Genomic DNA, 25402 nt, shown 5'->3' with positions numbered 1-25402 from the left:
TTACCTTGTCTCCATGAGACAATCTAAGTGGGCCTGTTTACACACACTCTGCAGAGTGAGCTTTTAAACCATGAGTCCCGGGCTCCATCTGGGTGTTCTCAGTGATATGATTGGAAAGAAAAACCTGCTTATCAGTCAGAGGCTGCTGACCCCCTGGAACAGAGCTTGGTCGGCCTTTGCCAGAGAATTTTAACAGAGCTCATGAGGATTCAGAAATTAAGTATTAGAATGAAGCATAGCTGTCCTCATATTGGGATGAACACATTTGGAGTGGGACTAGAAACAGATCGTTCTCATCATCCCGAGACCTAAAGCTCAGGGTTGGGCAGAGGCGTCAGGCTCTGGTGAGTCTCTCGGAGCTCGTGCGTCTGCTGCTCATCAGTTTATCTTCTTCTCTGACTGTCGGTCTAGGGAGTATGTCTGAGCTGTTAGCGGCAGGGGTGTGCCTAGGGACAGACCAGACATGTATATTCACTGATCCAATAGTCTCCATGGCAACTGCGTAGCTGCTACCCTTCGTGCCCGCTGGGGTGTCAGACAGGTAACTGCGTCTGTGATGCAACATTTCCCACAGTAACAAGTCAGAGTCACAGAGGCAGTAGCAATAATAGAGATTAAATTGTCTAACGTAGAGAACTGTTTCCTTTTAATGATTCAATCTAAGGTAAACTCTGTACTAGCTCCGAGGTCTGGGACCTGATTTCCGGTGGGTTCTATGCACGTTAGACAGAGACTATGCTGCTCAGCACTCTCTTCCGCTGTGATTTCTGTTATGTAATCAACGTGAGTATTCAGCTATCATAGACCTCAGGCACAAAGCTGGGATGCGGTCCTCGGTAAGATTTCTACCCAGAGACTGACTCTGCACATCTTTACTTCCACACAGCTGTAGTCTTCAGTTATCGTAGATTTAAAGCAGCTACCAGTATAATGCTGGATTAAATATTGGTTACAAAAGCGAGCTTTTATTTCATTCTAATTCTTAAACAGATAAACCTTTCTTTATAACAAAACTTTAGCATGTAGGTTTATTATTTATCGAAGGATTGTGTGTATTTACTTTTAAGTTAATGGATATGGAAATATTCCAGAACCAACACACCATAGTAAGTGCACCGAATTGTCTAAGAATATACTTTTTAAGAATTGCTACTTGAGCCTGATTCTTCTGCTTCAGTCTGACCCGGGCACGGTAGAGGGACCACGAACAGTACACAACACTGAGTCTGCCTCAGTGAGTTTTCTGTTATTGGCTGCAAACTGAACTTCCTCTTAGCTTCTGAGGCCAGGGGAATGGTGCTCACTGCTCGCGGATAAAGAAGGAAATCAGGTGCTCAGAATAAGGCACAGAGCACAGTATGAGGGACAGTGAGCCCTAAGTTTCAGCTGTCCTTTGCCATGGGGGACAATCCAGGGAAACACGTGCTCATGAGGGGCTCTGTAGGAACGAGGCTGCTCTTGCAGAAAATGAGTTTGATACCAGCGACAGCCAAGCACCCACACTCGGCCAGGCAGCTCCTTCAGGCCTCAGTCTAAAATGGGACTGTGTAAAATGGGACTGTGATATTTACCTGATGCAGTCATAACACACCATAAATGAGCACGGCTTTTGGGTAGTTCAGAATTGTAAAAAGTGGGTTTGGAGAGTTCTTGCCAAGAAGAGACAAGCATGGGAGAGGTCCATGGCTCCCTACAGAAATCGTGTGTCTGGAAATGCTGCCTTTTACTGGTAAATATTTACTCTTATATTCATCAGTAAAAACTCCAGAAACAGTAAGGGACCTGGAATAAATAAATAACCTAATTGGTAAGAACAGATGCTACAGAAGTTACATGATGTGTACGAAACACAGAGCACCTGTGCGTGTTCCTATAGCATTCAGAGCACAGTGCTCCTGTCTTTCTCATGGCTCCAAAGCCCTCAGCACGGAATATACCACCCGGGCCATGAGGAAACAGCTCCCTGGGAAGCACAGGGAGAGGGGCGTACCTGCCCCCCACATTCCTTCGGTCCGCAGTTGCTTGTCTCTCTTTGCACACTGTGCAGCTTCCCAGCACTCTGTGTACTAAGCCTGCCGATGACCTGCAGCAGAGCTAAGCCAGTGTGGCTAAGAAATGTGTCTTCTGAGACGATGCGCCAGACTCCCCTGCTTGTCCCACACAGGCAGCAGTGCTCTTAGGCAGCTGGTCGTTTTGCTCCGAACTGTATTTGCTTTGTATGCCTTCTGGGCAGCACACTTATTTTCGCCTCACTTTGGTCTGCAAACACTCAGTCACCTCTATGTTTAGAAACATTGCTCACTAGGTGCTGCATCCTCAGTGTTATCACCGTGCTAAGCTGAGCCACTTGCTTTGTGGCCTTGGCGATGCACAGTTATGTGGGAAATAAGTGGGAGGAGAGCTGGAGACAGTGTACAGGAGGACTGCCGAGGACCGCTGAGGACCGCGATGTCTGTCCCTGGCCAGCTGTGCGCATGGGGTGGGGACGGCACACCTGCTGAACAGAACACCCATGGCACACATCATAGTGTGTGGATGAAAGAAAGGAAGAAAGAGAAGGAAGGAAGCAGGGAAAGAAGGATGGAGAAGAAGAAAGAAAGGCGGGAAGAACATTAGAGCAAGTACAGGGCTGCGGCTCTGCCATGAACTGAACAGATTCGCTGTTGAAATCAGCCGCAGAATCAGACTGTGATTCACAGTTTAGCCCCTCAGACAAGAACAGCTCTGCAGCAGCTGTTCTGCTTCAGCTTCTCCTCTGCGGGAGAAGGGTGCTTATCCATTTTTATTTCATGTATGTTCAGAGGGATCCTTTAGTGTGCCGAATACTGCCCAGATCACTGGGAAGAAAGAACAATAGCAGATACATTTGGCCTCCAGGCATCTCTAGCTTGAGAGGGAGAAAACCTGCTCAGTGACCAGGTCAGTTCCAGAGCGAATGGTTGCAGGCGAGGCAGGGTGACAGTACCACACAGCACACGGGTGAATCTGGAGTACGGCAAAGAGGGGGTGAAGGCAGGAGGGAGCATCCTCAGTGCTAGGGGCCCCAAGGGAGTGCATCTCCTGACCCCAGTGTTACTAAGGGTCACCCACACTCACAGCCCTTACTGAAACAGCCAGGAGGGACACCTATGGCTGAGTCCAGCCCCATTTCACATCTCCCAGGAGAACCTGAGGGTTGGCTTGTGGCTCCGTAGCTGTGAAGTTGACCTGGATCTAGAATGGGTACAGAATGGCTCCAGTGGGCATGCTATGGCTGAGGCTGCCAAAGAAGAGGGTGCAGGGCACCGTGGGGCCAAGTGGCCTGCATGTCCCAGGAGTCCACAGCTCTCAGCACAGGGCCTATGCGTGTAGATCCACACCCCAACCTCGAATTCAGGGCAGGGACCAGAGGGTGAAGTCCTAGAAGCAAACCATGAGGCCAAGGAGGTGGCTCCCTGCACACCACTGTAAAGCAGCGGGGAGTCATTGTCAGCACATCAAGACCAGAGCACCTACACTTTCGAAAGTCCTTTGGGTTATGGTACAAAAGGGGTGCATGCATGCCAGGCCTCTCAGCCCTCAGCACACTGAGCTGCTGGACCCTGGTGCACCCTCCGATGGCCAGATGCTGCTCCTGGCTCACATGGAAGGGAGCATGGGAGATAAATCATTTCCAAATGGACTCAGACGTGCTCTTCAAGAGGGTGCCTGGTGTGCCAGGCCCAGAGCTGTCGGGAAGGGCAGTGACTGAGGGGCCTCCCCTCGGGCCCAGCGATCTCTTCAGAGAGAAATAAAGCAGCAGCCAAAGTAAGTGAGGGTGATTTATCAGAACTAAATCTACAAATCAGAGTCACCAGGAAGGAATTCCTTTCTGGGACTGGAATCAAAGCCACATCGACTCTCAGGCCTCTGGGGGGCCCTGAGGTCCCATTACAGAGGCAGTGTGGGGCGAGCTGGGAGCTCAGGTTGGACCTGTGACCTAGGGGCGCCCAGGACAGCTCAGAATGCAGGGCATGGGGTTCTGGGGTCCAGGAGAGAAGCAGGGCACCCACAGGCCAGTATCCTGGAGCAGATGGAGCTGCTGGAGCTGTACAGACCCCAGGCCTGGTCTCTGTGTCCAGAGAGGCTGTGCAAGTGCTGCCCTCCCCGCCCCCTCAGCGGGCGTGGGGAATAGTGGGCACAGCTAGGGACTGGCAGACCCAGAGCAAGAATCCGTTTCCGAAATGCTGAGTCACACAGATGCAGGCGGGGCACTTGGAGTTTGCGATGTGGCAGAAACAGAGACCAGTGGGGTGGAGGGGACGGTGGTGAGGAAAAGTCTTCTGGGAAGCAGTGTTTTCAGTGCGAAGTTGGCGCAAAGTCAGATTTGCTTAACAAAGCGCGAAGTGCAGTTTGGGGCTGGGCTGTGCCCCCCTGCAGGCTCAGCTGCACGGGGGGGACAGGTGATGAGCAGGGAGAATGGACAGAAACGGCAACCTCGACGTGGCTGCATCCAGGGTGCCTGGTTGTGGGCAGACAGTGTCCAAGGTGGGGCGTGGGGCAGAGGAGCAGAGCAGACCCTGTCATGAGTCCTGCCCAGGAACTCAAGATGCATCCTCAGAAGCCTCCATGGGGCTCATGTAATCAGCCTCTGAAAGATGCAGCAGCCGGTGACTTACATTTAAACACGCTACACCGCTACACGGTGTGGGCTAAGGCTTCTTTCTCAGAGAGGCGGTGACCCTTATTTCCTATTCCCCGGCCCTTGGAAAGGGGAAATGAGGCTTCTGCTCTCCCCCTGGGCTCTGCTCAGAGCCATGCACTGTCTGAAAGGAATTCACCACCCATGTGGCGTCCGAGGATGTCGCGATGTAAATCATCTTGGCAAAGACTGATGAAAGAGTTTGAACTGCAAGGTCCTGAGCTAAAAATGACTCTAAAGCCAGGGAAGGAAATTAAAACTTTTTAATTGTCACTCACATAAACATTGATAAAAATGGGAAATATCATTCTCATCAACTGAGTAAAACACTTGACTGTTCCTTGACTACTTGTAATGCACAGTTTAACATTAGGTAGAAAGAGAAAGAAAAACACAGGAAATCATCTACTGGGCGCTGCAGTGAGTACTTGTTCCCGTTTAATGAGGGGAATGCTTTATCTTGACAGAAAGTTGCATGTTAAACATTTACAGTTTCCTTAAAACGAGCCACACTATCTAGCACTTCCGTTCCTGAGACCCCATAGCTTAGGGGAAAGAGCCTGTTTATTTTTGGAAATGGTATATTTCTCCTTTTTCATGGGGCATGTTAATCTGCTTTTGAAAAGTCCTAATTTCTCTACTGAACTTAGCAAATAGTGGAGAGCTGAACTAATGATAACAAAATGAAAAATCACGTGGTCCTTGCCCTCTCCCATGAACTCTAGACCACATCTTTTCAGGAAGATGTGCGATCCTTCTGGAATTAGGGTTTCAACCTCAGACTCAAGATGAGCTCCGCCCCGGGTCCCAGCCGGGTCAGGACGATGCAGTGTGCAGGGCCTCAGAGGACGTTTGCTGACTGTCCCAGCGTTGTTCTGAGCAAACCCCTTTTTTCCAACTACAGCAAAGAAGTACACATAGTATGAACAGAATCGCAGCTGAATCGTGTCCTGGACTCATCCATATGCAAGTCTGGTTCAGTAGCTATTTCCTAAACCCAGGGGCGAAATGGGAGTTGTGGAGTTAGGATAAACTGCATGACGTCACGCTGAACCAAGTAACACCCATCTTTACTCTGAGAGGAAGCAAGGAAAACTGTTCAATGAACAGTTTTCAATACGTGCGCATCTCACTTCCCATGCAGTACAATCTTCCTGGAATATTTTATATTTTAAGAAGAAAAAATCAGTAACACCTATGAAACTGTACATTTAGCTTTAAATGTGTATAAATAAATGTTTATTTTTAGCATACTATATTTGTACAAGTCAGTTACAGAAAGCATTTAAAATCAGTGGTACAAAATATTTTCAGCTTCCGATGCTAATTCATAATTCATTTTCCACGGAAGGATTCTGCGTAGTAACTAAGCCAGGGACCCTCATCCCAGGATGGGCGAGGCTGTGCACATTTTGAGCAGAGCTCAGGAAGGGGTCCTAGTGCCATGGGACCTACCACAGGTGACCGCGCCCTTTTAATGGATTTATGAAGAAGTTGAATTGCTAAATGCCAGCTCAGCTATGCCCACCTCTTCTAATTTGTGTGTTTACCCTGTCTCTGTGTGAACTCATAATTGTCTTTAGGGCTGCACATTACACTTTTGTGGCCAGAATGAGTTCTTTTAACCAGGGAGTTTGGATCTGGGGATCAGTTTGAAGCAGAGGCAGACCTCCAGGAGTTAGGCCCACATGCACACCAATGACTCATGCACATCTAAAGCTCCATGAGGCTGGGCCTTGGGCTGCCACAGCCCCAGCTGTGCATGGAGCTGGTGCTGGTGGCTGAGTGGGAACGGGCAGGACAGCTGAGCTCTGGGGCCGGCTCTGCGGCCAGCACATGCCTAGCATCCTGGGGAACCCACAGCCTCTGAGACCCAGATGCATGACCCTCATCCTCCCTGGCCCAACCCCACACCCACCTCGGGCAGCCCCCTAGACAGCATGCACCCCCACAGGGGACTTCACTGACTGGAAGATGCTGTTCCTCAAGTGTATGGCCCAGTCTCAGGGGTCCCAGAAACACCTGCAGGGACAGTGATGTCTCTCCCCGAAACCAGAGTGTCTTTGGTGTGTCTGCGTTCCATGTTCACACGCTGCCCAACGGCTTTCACTCCACTTCTTAATGGCTTTCACTGGAGTCAGCTATTTGTCCACTCATAGTAGAGCACAAAACCATGCCTGCTACCTTTCCCATACTCAGGGGAAATCCTTCATGCAAAATCGAGACAGCTCAGTCAGGCCAAAAATGGGTTACAAGAGGAGTCACCACGTGGAGCCCCTGAGATAAGAGGCCCTCTGAGCCAGCGCAAGGTCGTGCTCCTTTCTGCTTGTCCTGTGACATCCAGGAAGAGGATGACACCAAAAGGGATTGGTGAAAATTCGGTGACTCCACCATGTAATTCCATTTTTATTTTTACATTTCTTCATTCTTTGTCACTTCACATAGCAATAGACACTGAATGTACACTAAATTATGTGAGTTATTTCAAATTAAAGGAGCATCAAGATGCATTCAGATACACTAATCAAACTATAGTGGAATTATGTAAAATTATTTGATATATTACTATTCTTCCACATGGTAAAAGTGCCATAAAATTAGAGATTTATCTATAGCATAGTCTGCTTATGCTCACATAGACTTAATAGTTTATGCACCTTATCTGCTTTAATATTATTGAAATTTCGATACCTGCAGTTGTACATCACAGATACACTCCTCCAGAGAACTGTAATGTATCTCGGTAGTTAGTGGTAGTACATTTTTAAAACGTCACAAAATGGTGTGATGACAAATTTTCTAGATTGTTTTTATCTTTCTCCCTTTTGTGGAGGAGAAATTGAATAAAATTAGAGCTTTTTCTAATACTCAAATTCAATATCGTCTGCACGTAAGTACACGATGCCCTGCCACCTTAGTTTGGCCCCCTGTTACTGTCACTGCCTTCTTCCTACAGAAACAAGCTTTGCAGTCTCACTCCCCACCTCCTGCTGTCTTTATTCCTGATGCAGACACAGCCCCCACACACCCATGCTGACCTCCCTCTCCAGCCCTTCTTCTAAACTTGCTCCTGCTTAGAAGCAGTGCCCATGGACTCAGAGCCCACTTACCAGGCATGTGAGAGAATCTCCACATTAACAGGAACTAATCCTGTAGGGAAGACTCACCAGCCATGACGAAATCCAATATGGTGGTTCAGAGAACTCTTCATTTGTGCTTCTGGTACTGGGGATTGAACTTGGATAAGCTAGTGAGCCCTGCACCACTGAGCCAGCCCCCTGCCCCAAGACCTCAGCATGCCTCCTCTGGCTGCAGCACTGGAGGCTGCACATCCTCACTGATTCATGTTCCTACCGAGGGTCACATTTCAGGGACAATCCCATCACCTGTGACTCTCTTCCATCCTCCTGTCAACACTTCCCTTCCTGCCATTTCTGCCTCCTGTGCTTTCTCATGCGTCCTCCTTCTGGGAGAAGTCTGCCCCCACTCTAAGTCTCACCTGTTCTGAAGCACCCAGAACACCCAGTGGCAGAAGCACTGCAGAGGAGCTGGGGCCTGCAGCTCGCTGGGTTCCTGGTGGGTCTGTCTTTCTCCAGAGGCCAGCAGCTCAGCCTGTGAGGCCGTGGATTCTCTGACCTGCCAGTTGGGGAGAAGGCCATATCCCTGGGCCTCAGTTTCCTACTCTGTGCAGTGCCGTGTTAATAAACTCCCCTCCCGAGATATGTATGAGGATTAGATGGAGCTTACGAAGGCACATGGAATTCAGAGGTCAGCACACAGGGAGTAGGCAGTGAATACCAGCTGGTTTTACTGTAGCCGTGGCGGTTTTAGTTCCACCAACAAGATGGTGAATAGCTAAGATTTTACAGGTGATTTATAAAATGCATATACACATTTAAGTGAAAGTAAAATAGTCCTTTAAAAAATAAATTTTAGCAAGATCATAAAGCAGGAAGCAACCAGTGTTCACGTGTTCACCTGTGCTGGGGCTGGAGAAACAACGGACAGAGCAGTAGCAGCTGGGCAGAGGGCAGCTTTGGCTGTCCACCCAAAGACTCAGACTAACACCAGAATGTGTGTGTGTGTCATACGGGTGCACACACACACACACACACACACACACACACACAGGTAAGGCCATTCTGCACACAGACATCTAGGCTTGTATGCACACGCTTTGTGTGAGAAGAAATACGAAGTTAAAGTTTTGATTTGTGAGCTTAAGGGCTCTGTGCATCCATGCAGCTGTTCGTATCTGTGCCTCCCAGGCCCTCTTGCCTGGCCACAGAATATGGAAACTCAATCACTGCCCTGCTCAGAAATCTTTTAACCTCTCCACACCCTGGAAATGCAAGGAACCAGCTTTCCCGATCCTCTGAGCCTCTTCCAACACCCAAGGCAGTGGGCTCTGGGGAGTGGGCTCCATGTGGCCTTGCTAAGCGGTGCCCACATGCCTGGCTGAGGACATCAGGACCCGACCGGCAGTAGCTTGCTTGTGTGCCCACATGGGATTTGCCATTTGTGCTCCTCTATGAGCTCAAGGAAGGTCAGAGACCAGCTGAAATCACAGATTTGGGGTCGAATCCTGATGCCGTGTTCTCCCTCGTGAGGATGGCTGCAGGATTCCACAAGGACTGCCCAGAGCCAATCACTGGATCCACATGCACTGTCTGTGACATACCGGGAAGATACAAATCATTAGCCAGATGCAGGTCTCCAGATGTTTGCATAGCTACTTTCTCCCACGACATCCCGGAAAGTGCACAGGAAGGACAGGGGGTCCTTGTGGCTCTGGTGTGGCTGCCTACTGTCCCTGCTGTCTGGCCGGGTGGTAAGACTCAGCGCAGCCAGCTCCACATTCCAGGAAGCTCCCTTTCGAGGGTTAACTGAATTGAAGTGACCCTCAGCCTTGGCCTCAGGGGCCTGCCCCGAGCCGGGGGGTGCTCTCTCCACCATTTGCGTGGACACAAGTTGGCAGATGAAGGGAAGAGCAGGATACACCAGCAGCTGCAGGCTTCTCACAGGTTGTTTGTTGATTGACTCAGCCGCTGAGAGATAGATGGGCATGCACCTGCCTCTCCCTGCTGTTTCCCTTAAATGACAAAGTGCTGGCTGTACAGAGAGCTGCCTGAGTACCACGCATAGGGGCAGCTGCCCAGGACTCCCCAGATGCATTTGCTGTCATCTGTATGCTGGGCTCTTAAGATGGGCTTGGACAAGCTTCCTACATGCCGCCTGCTTGGGGCTCCCTCGGCTGCATCCCTGGGGCAGCTGGAGGGTGTCCTCTGGGGTGTCATTTACAGTGCCCTGGTGCATGCCTCCCACACCTCTTGCCAGTGTGAAATCTAAGCCTGTAGCACCGCAGACTGCAGGTGTTGTCACCGCCTGTAGTCCTGTGGCGAGCCAGGACTGGGGTTCAGGAGAGGACGAAGTGGATTCCTGCCCCCACTGTTGGAAACCTGGCCGCCCTCACCCAGTGCTTTATGTGTGAGCAGTAAATCTGCTTAGGTCGGAACTGGGTCAGAAAGCCGGGGAGGTGCTGTGAGGACATCTGAAGAGGAGGGTTTTGAGGGGGTTCATGGCAGTGTGTCCTTTAATCATTTTTATAACTTCAGCATTCATTGTGTATTCTGATCAGCTCTGTACATCTTTCTCGGATTAGTCTGTGCTCATATTCAGAGTACTTTTAGGTTTCCTTGGGCCTGTTTCTCTATTCTTACCAATAACAGATGTGCAATCAACATTTGTCTGATTAACTAAATAATTACTTAGGGACAGGAAGCAGAGAGAACCGTGAAAAAGTCTGTCTCATATTTACACTTTCACCATTTTTTAACTGATGACAACCAGGAGAGGAAGTAGGATCAGTAAGCTTGGAAGGAAGATTAGATAACCTGAAATGAATGAAAGCAGGGTGATGGTAGCACCTGCCTCATGAGGAGAAATACAGAGGCAGCACCAGGGTTTCAGTGCGGTCCCCTCCACGGGCGCTGGGTCCTGAGATCCCATTACGTGGACACCGTGAGTTTGCAGAGTGGCTGTGGAAGGACTGGAGATCCGAGTGTGGGGCCCTCTCTGAACACTTGAGGGAGAAAGGGAAGGCAGGACAGACAGACGAGGAGGAAGGGCAGTGGGGAATTAGAACTGGCCAGGGGAGCCTGGAGGAAAGGTGAGGGACGGAGACGCCGACAGCTTGAAGTGTGGAGGAAGGGAGTGTGGGGGAGAGGGCCAGTGGCTCCCTCCTCGCAGCAAGCTGGGAAGTCAGACTGGAGAGAGGGAAAGGGGGAAGCCAGTCTTGAAAAAAGTGGAGAATTTGAGATAAGCCCTGTGTGCAATGGGCTGCACTGACTGACTTTGCAGCCCGGAGGAGGGGGAGAAGGGAGCCTGCTGGCAGGTCAGGATTTGCCACCTGCTGGGGTGCAGGGCCCAGGTGGGGGCCGGGAGGGAAAGGAGGCTCGGAGGGCTGATGGGCAGGACTCTCATCATGAGTTAAAGCACAGGACCGGACAAGGCGAGCACATGGCCAAGAAAGCTTCAAGTATAGAGGGCAGCGCTCTGGTCATGCTTTCAATCATCCAGCACCTCACAGAGCGAGTCCTCCTCCGCTCTGTCTGGGCGACTCTTCCCATCCTCCTCCTGCCCAGCCTCGGGACTCAGCCTTTGTCCTTTACCAGCCCAGACTCTGTTTTCCATCTCTGAATCTCAGGACCTCCTAAACATTATCACGAGTGCTGACACGAGGAGCTCAGTGAGCTTATTTTTGCTATTGTTTATCTGTGTGTAGTTTCACAATGCCTAAGTGTGACACTGACTTTCGGAGCACTGCAGTATACAACAGTGGAAACGCATGAGAAAGCACACCCAACGCGCTTGGCTCGTGCATCATATGTCATTTCATTTTAAATGGGCTTTAACTCCTGAGGTGAAGCTTATAATGCACAGCAAGGCTTGATAATGAGGAGAAATATGGCTTGAGCAACATGGTATAACCTGAAAAAGCCAGTGGATGACATACGCCAGCTGCCCGAGTTCAAGCTCGGTTGGTGGAACCAGGCCACTGCAGCCACCCTGGATCCACAGCTCCCTGCTGGACTGGAGCAGGGCGCAGTGGCCTCCAGCAGTCCGTGCATGCTGCTAACCTCTCCCCTCAAGAATGGGTCGTGGTTCCATGCTGCCATAAGTAGTGTTGCCATGCCAACGACAGCCATGTTTCTTTGTCCTTCCTCTGCCCTTCATGTATCTCCAAGACACTCCCAGACAGGCTAAAACATGAAACAGAACCCTGGGGCCTGAGAGGGGGAGCTTTTATAGCGTGTAATGAAAACACACAAGGTAAGCTCAGGTGGAGCTTGTAAATTGGTTTCTAAGTACCTCAATGCTCGAAAATGTAGCCTGAATCAAATTTGCAGGCATAATGTCTGCTAATTAACTAGTAATTAAAAACAGTCTAATCTTTTTGGAGCGAGTGACTCTATCTTCTGGAAAGAATGTCAGTTTTTTTCAGAATATCAGTTTAAATTTTAGTGAAATGAAAGTTCTCTAGCCCCTATGTTACCATGGTAGCACTGCAGTTCCCTTGGTAACCACAGCACCAGTGGTACCATCTGAAGTGGGGATCCTCAAACTCTTCCCCAGGCACAGAGTTTATGCTTGCTTTGGGCATTAGTTTCCACAGGAATAAGAGCCATGCTTTCCTTTCTCCTCTGGTCCTGCAGAGGTGAGTGGACAGCTCCCTCCTCCCACTCGGCAGCGCCTGGCCAGGTCCTTTGGAAGTGGACATGAAGGGGACAGTGCACAGGAAGGGCTGTCTTCCCCTCATGTACCACATGGAGGACCACAGGCAGGGGCAGGTTCGGCGAAGGAAGCTCTTCTCCAGAGATGAGTGGCTTTTCTTCAAAAACAACGAAGGGTTTAAAAAGCTTCAGGCCCGCACGGTGCCTCCTGCGGCATCTTCCCGGTTCCTGAGGGTTGTTCTTCACTTCCCTGTTCTGGTCTCTTAATGAGCTTTCTTGTTACTTTTCAACACAAGAAAAGATCAAGTCTTTAGTATCCAGGAAGATTTTAATTTTGAAAATTTTAGTCTGCAAAGTTAAAATAAGCAAACACCAGTGAACTGCATCTCTGCTTTTGAAAAGGATGCGTTTACAGACTCAGCTGAGAGACCCAAGGTGACGGAGAGAGATAGATGGCTTTCCGCTCAGCATGAAGCTCATGTTTGGATTGCTGGTGGCAGTGATCTGCGCACTATTTCCTCACTGGCCTGTGGCCTTACAGCCCTCTCCCTATTTATTTATCCTGTTACTGTTCCGTTGTGATGGTGGTGTTTAGCTATAATTATTACTGTAACTGTTCCTATAACCATCACTGTAGACATGAGCTGCACGGGAACTGTTTCTTCCTAAGTGCTTTAATGCTATGGCAGCATGCCCGATGTAAATATTTCACTGTTTGAAACATAATTTAGTATTTTTTGGAAATTCACATTGTTTACAGTAAGATAGTTCCATAAAGATTTGACTGCTTATTGCCTACAAATTAAGAAACATTATGCAACTGAAGTTTATCAGACTAGTGTTGTAGATATTTCAAGCATCTGGGGTCAGTTTAAAAGCACTGAGCCTTACCCTACCTTCCATATTTTATTATAAGAGATGAATCAAAGTGATTGAAAGTGGGCATTTATTAAGTAATGGGAAACTTCAAATGTGAGATTATAAAACATTCTTAATCTTAATTACTAGAAAAGGTTAAATGAAACCTATTAATAAAATTATATATACACACATACACTTTCTAGAAAATGCTGAATCACGAATGCTTTATAAAAATATCACGTATAACTCAAGCTAAAAACTATTAAATGAGTTATTTTGTATTTTGTTTCATTAATAAGAACTTAATAATGGATAAAACTCAAAAAGAAAGAAAGCCCAGGTGAAGATGATCTGTAATAAGATCCCAGTGTCCTGACTCTGCTTGCAGGTGGCCCTGACTCTGGCTTGCAGGTGGCCCTGACTCTGCTTGCAGGTGGCCCTGACTCTGGCTTGCAGGTGGCCCTGACTCTGCTTGCAGGTGGCCCTGAGTCTGGCTTGCAGGTGGCCCTGAGTCTGCTTGCAGGTGGCCCTGACTCTGCTTGCAGGTGGCCCTGAGTCTGGCTTGCAGGTGGCCCTGAGTCTGCTTGCAGGTGGCCCTGAGTCTGCTTGCAGGTGGCCCTGACTCTGGCTTGCAGGTGTCCCTGAGTCTGGCTTGCAGGTAGCCCTGAGTCTACTTGCAGGTGGCCCTTCTCCCTTTATCGTTGAGTTCCAAAGCCTTGCTCACCTGCTTGTGCGTTTGCTTGTGTGTCATCTGGATGGTTTGAGTTTGGCGCACTGCACCAAGTGCGGTTGCATTTCCTTTCTAGGTAGTTAAACTGGGCCCTAAACTCTTCTACTTTCCAAATCTAATTATTTGAGAGCTGTTATTTTTTTTTAGGAAAAATTCTAGGAGCTCTTGAATCCAAAAGCAATGGAGAACAGCAGTACTACTCTCAGTGTTTAAATGTCGTATTATATTTCTATGTTCAAATTTTCCTTCATATCTTTCTTTAAAAAATGTTTTGGCATTGTCATTTAAACTCTACAATGGCTGGAGAGTGCTTGGGTGATGAAACACCCGATATGTGTGAGGCCCTAGGTTCAATCGAAAGTGTTTCAAAAGATGAATAAATAAATAAAAATTTCCTAAGTAGGTAAGACAGTGTGAGAAATTTTCAGAGAAGACTGACATAAATTTGTGGTATTATATTACAAGGTGATTTGTTCCTTGAGTTGATATATTGCAAAAGATGAGAGGAAAAACAAAAAAGTAAGAAATCAAGTAAAAGATAAGAAATTACTTAGATACTGCTTTACGGTGTTTTTCCTTCATTTTAAACTGTGTAAGTCACCATAGAGTGTGGCACTGGCTGTGTCTCTGACTTTTCAGTCAGTGTGTAATTCACATCTGTGTGGAGCAGGTGAATCCATGCTTAGCTGCGCTCGGAGCCTGTTAGGTGCTCACGGTGTTGATCTACTCATTTATATATTGCAATCTATGTTTTTTTTTTTTTTTTTGCAGTTTTGCTAAAGGGAGGAAAAAGAGAGGAAGAGAAACCATTTAGAGACTGTGCAGATGTATATCAAGCTGGTTTTAATAAAAGTGGAATCTACACTATTTATATTAATAATATGCCAGAACCCAAAAAGGTAAACCCGGAAGTGTTTGTTTATGAGATGTAAAGCAGATGCTCATTGAATGGCTGCATAATCAGACTGGTGTGTGAGCTTGTGAAGGCAGATGTGTGTGCATCTATTCCTGAATGCTCCTCTCCCCACAGTGACTCTGTCTCCTGGGGTCGGGGCTGAAGCCCCTGTTGAGCAGACCCCTCTGGCCCTGGCCCCTTATACTCATCAACTTTTTTTTCATTCTCTGCTATGTGGGCACCTTAGAGCTCTGAGGTGTGTGCCCTGCAAGATAATGTACAGAAGTCACGTCATCCCCAAGTGCATGGGGAGAGCTCAGAGCCATCTTTCAAGTCCTAGGGCCCTGGGGTCACACATCAGTGAGGTGGCAGATGCAGTCATTTACAGAATTACTGCCCAAAGTGGGAAAAACACGCCTCATCGCAGTCACCATGCTTGCAGAAGGGAGTGTGGGAGGTCTCCTCCGTGTGTTGGACAGGACCCTCAGGGAACCTGGCCACACACAGGCACTGGCTTCCTGCTGTCACATGCTGTTACACATCCTACCTGCTCATCCACACCCCCTCCACGTTCTCATGCTCCGCGACTCAAGTGACAGCACTCACCTCTCCATCACTGTCCAGGGCAGCTCTCTATGGTGTGAAGACTGACATTTATACCCTTAGCTACAAAACGCTGTGTCCTGTGGTGGTGCGGACAGCCTGCCTGAAGCACGCTGTGGAAAACTCTGAGATAAGCTATTGGAAATGCTGGGGTCCGAGGCAAGCATCCTGTCCTTCCAGACTTAGAATATAGTGGACACCCCAGCCCAGGCGCCCCTGCTCTCACAGGCAGAGCAGCTTCCATTCCCAATTGGCCCCACTGGATTCCCTGTCCCTGGTGACATCCTCTGAACCCCATGCAAGGCCCCTTGCACTGCTGCCTGAGCTGCTCTGGACCAGCGCTGCAGGACGATGCTGTTTGCCCTGCGTTTCCTGGGACTGAACATGGTCTCTGCACAGAGTGAGCCCTTCCATGAGTGGACAGTGGATGACCTGCTGGTGATGTCCACACTCCTGCATGTTCCACCCGGTGAGTCACTCTGGCTCCTTTAATAGGCCAGAAAGAAACGTGGGAGTTGGTTTTCCAGGTGTCAAAAAACTGCACCAGCTGGGCTCTGGATGTCAGCCAGGCTGCTCAGACACGAATTCCTTCTGCGGCCTCTCCTGATTTCAGTAAGGACCAGTGAGCCTTAGTTTCCCTTTCCTGGGACAAAATCTCCTTCTCAAGAGGCCATCAGTGTTGCCCTACAGCCAGGAAGGGACAGGGTGGATGTGACGGAGGGAGGTGGGGCGCTGCTTTGCCACCTGAGCTACTAGAGAGAAGTTTGGTTCCAGCAGAACCATTTGGGGTTCCAAGCAAGATCTCTTTCCTCACCATGACTTCCGACGAAATGAACAAACAGGAGACCTCACAGATGCCGCGAAGATACAGTGGAGCACCCGGAAGCCAGTAGGCAAAGGGGAACTCGTGGGGACGGAGACTTCCGGAGCTCCCGAAATCACATGCACACTTAAGTCCACACACACACATGTGCGCAAACCCTGAAGCACACCCTACTACAGCACGCCAGCTGTGTGAGAGCTTTCCTCATCACCCTGCAGCCTCAACACTCTGCTGTCCAAGACCTGAAAGAGCTCTCACTGTGGTCAGCGGCAGCATAGCTTAGGACTCGACGGCAGAAGCGAAATAATGAAAAATAATTCGCCACTCCGAATCGTCCTGTGACGCACACCAAATTTTCACAGTTCTGCCCATTTTGCAGTTGTTTACTCTACCCCAGGCACTGGCGGGTCCTCCGTGCTGCTCAGCACCTGAACTGAAGGAGCAGAGGTAGATTTGTCTGTGAGCAAAGCTCGGCTCCCCTGGGAAATACTGCGGGATGTGACGGAGCACAGGAGCACAGGCTGTGTGCAGAAGCGGCCCTTCCTGCTCCTCGCTGGAATCCTTCTCCTATTCACCTGCAGCTTTGGTCCACGGGGCCAACCCTGTTCAGGAGTTCAGCGGCTGGCACCGGCTTGTTTACAGCAAAACAAGACGATGTAAACTTAGACCACTTCACAGCTACAGCTTCTGCGCAAACCGGAGCTTCAGGATTGCTCTTAAATAAATAAAATCTAAAATATTTCACCCACAGTACCTACTGCCTCCTGGAGAAACTGTTCATAAAAGCAGGTTTCTGCGGGAGGGAGTCCCCGCACGACCTGCCCCAGATGGTGCTCAGGCTGAGCTGCACTGGGGAAAAGCTGGGTGTAGCAGGGTGCAGGGCGAAGGGTGCCCGAGCTGAAGGGAGAGATGTGGGGTCTCCTCCGGGCTTTGAGACTCCTTCTGCTTTACCCCGTCCCTCTGTGGTCATAGATTCTCTCACAGGAAGTGACACAGTTTTATTAGTCAGACTGACACACTCTGGTGTTTCTAGTGAAATGTTTTGTTTTGCATCTCTCATTGTAACTAGGCCCTGTTCTGGGTGTGGCGCCTGTGTGTTCCCCCTCTCACTGGCTCTCTGTTCGGCCCCAGGAAAGAGGGGCTCCCCTTGTTCTCACTGCACAGATGTGCACGCCCACGAGCTTGGTCAGGTCCCTGCACACTGGCTTTGAAGCTGAGGTCCGGCTCAGGGCTGCACTGGTCTGTAGGGGCGCTGCTGGCTCTGTCTGACTTCCGTGCTTCGTAAGGAAAGTTGTGCCATGCATAGTCAGCACCTATGGAGTGGGAGACACACGGGGTCAGCAGCAAAAGCAAGACCCTCTAATTAGAAAAGTGGATTCGCGTGCTTAAGATAGTCCACCTCAGGCCATCACCAGACTATGGTGCCCCTTCCTCCTCCCATCTTGACATACGTCACTGACATCCTATCAAAGGCATATAAAAAGTGCATGTATATAAGGAGAGACGTGTGTAAGGCCTTTGCCCTTCCAAATAGACTAGGCATCGTAGCTTTACAAAACAGACCCCTGCCGCCCTGGGGAAAAACAAGCACAACCTTGTCATTCATAACATTTTCAGAAGTTCCAGACAGGAGGGGCTCTGCATACAAACCTCTCGCCACAGACCAAGCGCATGAGGGGCTGATGTGACCAGGCTGGCTGTGTGGGGCGCGGAGGGAAGCTGGCAGCAGAAGTTAAGCCCTGCTCGGCAGGGTAAGAGTTGCGAGTGTGAATGAATTGTTAGACAGTGTTTCCGTGGACATTGTCCCATGCCAGGAAACAAAGTGGTGTTTGTAAAAAATTGAGAAGTATGGTCTTCAAATGTTACGTGGAGGCCGGGGGTGGTTTTCTAGAACGGTTTGATTTTTCAAGCAGATAGAAAATGAGAGTTTGATATTCTCCATCGTCCTGTCTGCTTTCATGGGCTCCATGGCTTGTGGCTATTTTCTTTCTAAATTCCCAGTGATGCATAGTAGTAGGAAACAGGATTATTTTCTTTCATTTCTTAAGTTTCTAAAACCAAATGCCCTGTAGCCAGCTCAGTTTCATCCAAGAAAACAAACCATTAAATCATAACTCTTACTGTAAAATATTAAAAATTGTTTCTGAACTCCTAATTCCCGTAATTCTTGGAAGAGGACTGTAACAAATGTGTTGAGCCTTTTTCATTTGAGGTTATGGAAAAATAATTAACATCCGCAGGGCTAATCATTCCAACTTGTATGGAGCACAAACGCATAAAGCTATGCGAATCAAATTTCCACTTTTTGTTTGGGCTTAAATCTCAGTATTATGTTTGAAGGTGTTTAATGCTTGAGAGCTTTGACCCCGCCTGGGACCAGAGCCAGTTCCATTCTTTTTTGGAGAAAACGAAGCCCGAGTCGTGTGGGTTCAGGCACCAGGCGGAGGAACAGTGCCGGCCCGGCCCTGGAAGCAGACCCCTCCGAAGCCAGCCCTCTCGGCCTGGAGCTTCCTTCCTAAGAGACGGCACTTAGCCTTTCGATCAAATCACAATTGTTTTTGCAGAAGTAAATCCAACTTCTTAAACATTTAGCTAGCTAGAAGTAGGCAGATCAAAGGTTAGTGATGCCAGTGTTGTCAACTAGAATTGTCATCACACTCAGAAGGGAAGTCCATGAACTCCTGCCTGTTATGGTTTTGTATATTTTACATTACTATAATACATTATAAATACTTTTTTCATGGGCACAATTAATAGCCTAAATACATTAAATATAATGCATTAAATACTGGTTCATATTAAAAAATATAAAATACTACATTAGTACAATGCACTGTATTATAAACATATATCAGGCAGTGCATAATATGAACCTGTATTTGCTTCCCTGTGAGGTCTAAGACACAGGTAATGGCAGTGCACACTGGAAGCCCAATACGCTTCTAAAACCTCTGTGCAGTGACTCCTCCAATCCCAGCTAAGACTCACCAGTTAGAGCAGAGGTAGAACTGGATCAGAACAACCTGGCCCTGGAACCTCACCCTTGACTGGTTCCCTCCGGGTCTCTTGTGCCGTGGCCCGTGGATAGCAGCTGTCACCCTTGCCACTGCTGAGTCTTCAGAGAATCAGTCCACAGAGGTCAAAGCCTGCACTGGTCTCTGCCCAGCAACTGCTGCCTCCCAGAGAGGTCCGCTGTCTCTGGTCTTCATCCACAATGCAACCCCTGCCGTGCTTCACTTTCTCAGGTCCTTCTGTGCCTGTTTAAAAGGAAAACTATCCTTCTCAAAACTATTTGATTGTCAAACAAATCACATAGAATTTCAGTAACAGGCCTCAGTCATTAGCACCTATAGAGCGTGGTCTGCTCAGCGCAGTCCACATTTCAGTGTAGTGATTCTGAGTACGAGCAGACTTCACAGTTTAGAAACATAGTTTGGCAAACTTTCCATTAGGAAATAAAAATCTTTGAAAAGGAAGATGGGAAGAGGGGAGGGAGGGGGCTTTGGATTAGCCAGGTAAGGAAGGGTAAAGTTTAGCTGAGGAATTAGCAATGCTGGTTTCCACTAGGAAGGTGTTTTCTTGAGATTTCATACTTTCTTTACTTTGATTTAGATTTCTCTGGGAAATTCAACCTTGGCCTTCTCTCTCGAGTCATCACCAGGGCCTATTTGAACTGTCCCATGACTGTTCTCACAGGAGTCTTGCACTGCCTTTGGCCAAGGTCACCAGTGCCACATCCTTTCAGATGCTGATGTGTACTCTCATCATCCTTACTTACCCCAACTTGGATCGAGCACGTGATTAACTTCCTCACCATCACAGCTCAGCATCCATCCCGGTGTTTTCTACACTGCATGAGTCACATTGTGTTACTAGTAGTGCATCTTTATTTATTAAAGGAGCTGACTTAGCGCTCATGAGAAGCAAAACGTTATTTGAGGCACTTGGAGATAGCAGCATATAATAAAGCCCAGGAGCCACCGCAAAAGGTTGCTGCTGGGTTTGTCCCCGACCCACTCAGCTGCTCCCGCCACTGGACACTTCCTCCTTTGCTCCTTAGATACCGCACCATCTGCCGGGGTGCTGCAGCATCTTCCCAGCAGATTTCCCCAGTAATTCTGAGTTAGGTAAACATAGTTTTCAAATCCTGAACGGTCTAAATCCCGGATCCAGTACTAAGTGTTAAGCATATTCACCTGTAAGTTACGAAAGCACTCTAAACCTCAGTTTTTCCCTTTACAACAGAAATAATAAGCGTGCTTGCTTTAGAAAGTTGTGAGACTAAGTTGGAAAATGCATGTCGTGTTTATCTGGCACGGAGCACGCATTCCACTGGTCCCGAGGGCTCTTTCTTGTCCCCTTACCCTTCTCCACACTTGTGTCCTGGGTCTGCCACTTCCAGGTCAGCTCTGGCTGCCCGACAGGCTCCTCTGGGGGAGCTTTGGGCCACTTCAGGCACTGGGCACCCAGAGAAGGGCACTTCCTTGTCTCCCACTCCCTCTCTTCCTTAGCCTCTCGCAGGCAGCTCTGTCTTAGCTGCTCTTCAGGTCGGTAGCATTGATGGTTGTGAACGCCAGTGTGTCCCTTAACCATGCAACAGTGCCCTGCGTCCTGTGCCTGTTGCCTGCGGGACAGTCATTATTGAAACCTGGAGGTATTCTGAGGACATGGTCCATATTTCGTTCATCATAACATCCTCTGTCGTGAAACAGAATCAGCGCCCAAGAATGCTTGTTGATGAAAAAAATAACTGAGGGAATAAATTAGAGCAAAGCGGCATGAAAGCCAGCGAGGGGTTATGTTGAGGACGAAGACCAGGCAGAAGAGCGAGAAATGGAGAGGGAGGAACGGCAGAGGGAGGACATGGCATCTGTAGTCCGGGGGATGAGGCAGTCCTGAGCGCTGGAGCGGGTGGCTGTGGTCGAGCAGAGGGAAACCCTTGGCCAGCAGGCGTCCTGTTCTGGGCCACAGGCAGGCTCTCTGTGTCCTCTGGCTCGTGGACGTGTCCCACCATGGATCTCCAACCCGTTGGCCACCATAAATTCAATGCCAGCTCTTGGGAGATGTGACATTCGCCTCTATCAGAGCCCAGTGTAGGGCTGTTCCTGCTGGTCAGCTGCGGTGCACCCTCTCCACACCCTGGGCACCTCTCATCACAGTCCCGTCCAGCTATGGGGGAGTTGCCCCACAGCCCAGCCCCGCAGTGACCAGACACGGGACCGCACTGCACCTGGTACACAGCAGCCTGCCTCCCGGGTGGACCCTGCGGGGAACACATCAAGTTTTGAATAAACACTGTTGTATTTAGAATAATTGACATGAGCATGAGGCTTTGAGAGATCTCTATCATGTTTCCTCACCAGAAAGAAATGCTTGTCATAGTCAGAAGGAATACAGTATGTCATGTTCTCCTCTTATTGTTCATGACTAAAAGTCAAACAAATAATGTGCTCTCCACATGCAAAGCTCAAATTTCCCCTCTACTGTAACACTGAGCAATCAGGAACAATTATTAGAGTATGTAAGTATACAGGAGTCACGCAGTAAAATAGGAAATAGTGAAATCTGTATGATTTTTAAAATTATTTTCCCAAAACCATTATTCTGATGATATTACCATTTTAATGGACAGCTTAAAATTTTTGAGTCTTATGTTTGGGCCATAAAATGATGTGTAATTTTGGAAACATTAGTAGTTGTTTTGAAATTTAAACACACAAATGCCTGGTTCCATTTAAGATGAGGACATTTTTAAAGCTGCTTTATAGCCTGAGACTGAGACTATTAATTTTCAGCTGACTGACCTAAAATTTTAAAAGCCATTAAAGCACTGTTGTTGATGGGCTTTACTCAGAGGCAACTCGAATGTGGATTAAGGGAAGAAGTAACCAGTAAGAATCTGGTGACGTTTCCCATAGGCCCACATCAGCACATGTTTCTTAAAAATAGTAGGTGTGGTTTTCACGTGCCTCTGTTTTCCCTTCATCAGGTATTTTGCAATATGGATGTGAACGGGGGAGGCTGGACTGTTATTCAGCATCGTGAAGATGGGAGTCTAGATTTCCAGAGAGGCTGGAAGGAATATAAAATGGTAAGATGGAAGAATTTACAGTGTTTTTTGATGTTTTATCTCAAGGTTATCTTCACTTTAAATGATAAATTTTGCATTTTTAGATGCATTTGAGTTATTTGATGGTGCTTACATTAAGGACCTTATTTTCATTAGACATAAAACACTCATAAATCATTTTCAGTAAATGATTTCCATGTGTGCATCAAGAGGAAAACCGTATCACTGCAATTATTTGATGAACCATTGTGTAGTGTCTGGATTTGTGCCCTGGTTGAAGGCGGGTGAGGGAGCAGGGCAGAGACCCTGCAGGGACTCATGAGCGTACAGGCCCCTCAGGACAGGCAGGAACCCCGACCCGCTCACAAGGGGGGTGAGTCAGCAGGGGTCTCACCACAGGGCCTTCTCTTGTGCTCTGTAGGCTCCTCGAGGAAGCTGACTCGGCTATTAGCCTGCGCCTGCTGCGGTCAGCTTCCCCCACACAGCAGAGGCTCCCGGCCATTTCAGTCTCATTAGCCATGGCAACGGCACCAGGGTATCTCCACTACTCATAAAAGTTCATCAGAGGTTCAGTCCAGAGTCAAGGAAGAAGGAGTGCCCCAGGGTAAAAAGACAGGGCCACCGAAGTCCCTGAAGTGGCCGCAGACCCTCATCACCACCATCATCATAGCTTGTGTCCGGTGTTTGGTGTCCATCCTGCGCTGAAGCTCTTACCTGGCCTTTAGATCAAGCCTATTAACTAATACTATCTTTATTTCAAGAGGAAACTGAGACTAGCTGCCTTCATCTGTGATCCAACCAGAATCTCATGTCAGGGCTTATCCTATGACCCACTGAACTTGCTGGGGGAAGGAGGGTACAGCAGTGGGCAAGACCTCATTGTGAGCCAATATTACTTTACACTCCCAAATACTGAATGATTCCTATTGTGATTTTGTTTGACAAATCCCTCTCTCCAAAAGCAGAAGGGCAATAAATGGTGAAGAAGGGCTAGCCAGAGTTCTTCCTTGATCTCCTTGTAGACACCAGATACTGTGGCTGGCTGGCGACATCTCAGGTGTCACATTAATGCACTCACAAATGGTGCCCCCGAGCCAGCGAAGAGTTTGAAGAACTCCAAGGAGCTCTCTGTGTCACTCTGCTTGCTGCATCTTTATGAGATGTTTAAATGCCCTGAATTCAGGTGAACAGTTTGGAATTAGACACAGCTGGAGCCTTGAAGTCTTTAACGAGCCACAAACTCATGTCAGGAAGGTAGGCTGAGGCCAACAAGATAGAATTCCACAGAGAAAATTGTAAAATCTTACACTAGATCAAGAATATGAAAAAATTAAGAATACAGGATAAAGGAGATAAAATGACATAAGAATTCAGTATTTGAAAAATGGAGAGATTGATTTGGCTATAAGTTCATTTTGTGTTATTGGCCAGTAAGAACAAAAAAGTCTACATTAATGTAGACTTTAGGTCATAAAAATGCAAAACTTTTTGATATCTACCGTGATCTGATTACATTAAAATACGCTTCCCCTTTTGGAGGATTCAGAAAGCGGACTATTCTAGAGGTTATCAGTGAGGTGTGAGGAATGGAGAAGTCATATCTGGGGACAGAGGACAGTTGGGTCTTTTTAACCTGAGGGAAAAAGGAATGAGACAGGCACCTCGCTGGTAGCTGTTTTGATTACCTGTGCAGAAGAGCCCAGCGCTAGAATCCGCTGCTCACACTGTGGGCCCATGACCAGCACTGTCAGCCCCGGCCCCCCATAAAAGCACTGGTCCCTTTGATTCAGTCTGCACAGTAATCCTGCATGACTGGAAGCTCAGTGATCACACAGGGATCCCCGAGAGGCACAGTTTCACTAAGTATGAACAAAATCCTCTAACTTTAAGTCTTTCTAACAAAGAGAACTTCCTGTTATGTGGCAAGCCCTCTCCCTCTTGGGTGTAAAGTACCCAGCATAAGGTGGCACCTTATGTTTCAGAATAGGAGGGAAGAATTGGATTTTAGGTCGGATTCTAAGACTTCCTTCTGTCTACGTGAATCTATAGATGTATTGGGGGAAATTGCTTACGTTTCAGAGGAGGACCTTGAATTACACCTTTGTTTAGAGGTCCACTCTTTACCCTGCCATTTTTCAGTGGATTGACTTTTGGCAAATCACGAAACCTACACATGTGCTTTCTTTCATTCATTGAACAAGTACAAGCAATATCCACCTACACTGCAGGAGTGTTGTGGGAATTAGAAATAGCATAAGGGAAGCACTTTGGCATGCTGAATTTTCAAGAAACAGTAGTTATTATATTATTCTAAATTAAAACTATCAACATGCAAAATTTTTACTTAATTCTGCCAAAAGTACTATTTTGCAAACCACTTAATTCATGACTATTTTTACCACTAGAATGAGATGTAGAGAAGTCACCCAAGGATCAGGCCACGATATAGAGTCAGCCAAGTCTGAAATACATGATTATTAACACTGAGCGTAACAGGAAAATGAAGATGAAGTTGTCATCACTGTGATTTTCCCACACGGTGAGCTATTAGCTGTAAACATCTGCTCCCCTGGCAGGCCAGGCTCGTTCAGTCAGAAACACCGACTTGCTAAGTATGGAATCCATTCGTGTCTTTTTAAGCATTTACCGACTATATCCACTTATAAGCAATTCTTTTTTCATTACGGGAACAAGAGTGGAATTGTCCTTTAATCATAGTTTTTATGGACTTTATCCTCTTTTCTGTTTTATGTAAGAAAGACTGTCATGCTTTGTTTAGTTTTTGCAAAACTTACCCCTTCGGTGTCAGTTTGGTCAGAAAATGAGATTAGCTCCAAAATTAGCTCCAAATGCTTCTTTTCTCAATTAAAACGGTTCATCAGATGCTGTAACTTGGTTCACTTTCACTAAAGCACATGGTAAAAAGGAAACTGTTTCCTCCATGTCTGTTATTTCCCTTAAGGACAAAAAAAAAGATTCCATCAGCAGTGGCGACAGAGTGCTGATGTCAGCTCCCATCAGCCCTCC

The 25402-nt window shown here is 47.9% G+C and overlaps 1 protein-coding gene across 3 annotated transcripts in view; it reads left to right on the top strand.

Annotated features, from left to right (window-relative positions):
- The window catches only part of Angpt1 (angiopoietin 1), a 174589-nt gene that overhangs the window by 115200 nt on the left and 33987 nt on the right, over positions 1-25402 (top strand). For all 3 annotated transcript variants that reach the window (XM_005008213.4, XM_003479828.5, XM_063257776.1), the window contains exons 5-6: positions 14756-14883; positions 22295-22396. In XM_005008213.4, the coding sequence (XP_005008270.1) occupies positions 14756-14883; positions 22295-22396 (230 nt within the window). The remainder of the gene's footprint in view (positions 1-14755; positions 14884-22294; positions 22397-25402) is intronic.

The sequence above is a fragment of the Cavia porcellus genome, unplaced genomic scaffold (genome assembly GCF_034190915.1).
Source record: "Cavia porcellus strain 051 isolate PalLab524CR breed Dunkin Hartley unplaced genomic scaffold, mCavPor4.1 scaffold_10, whole genome shotgun sequence".
Lineage (NCBI taxonomy): Eukaryota > Metazoa > Chordata > Mammalia > Rodentia > Caviidae > Cavia > Cavia porcellus.
The sequence above is the reverse complement of the archived record's forward strand: the minus strand, read 5'-3'. Positions and strand labels throughout refer to the sequence as shown.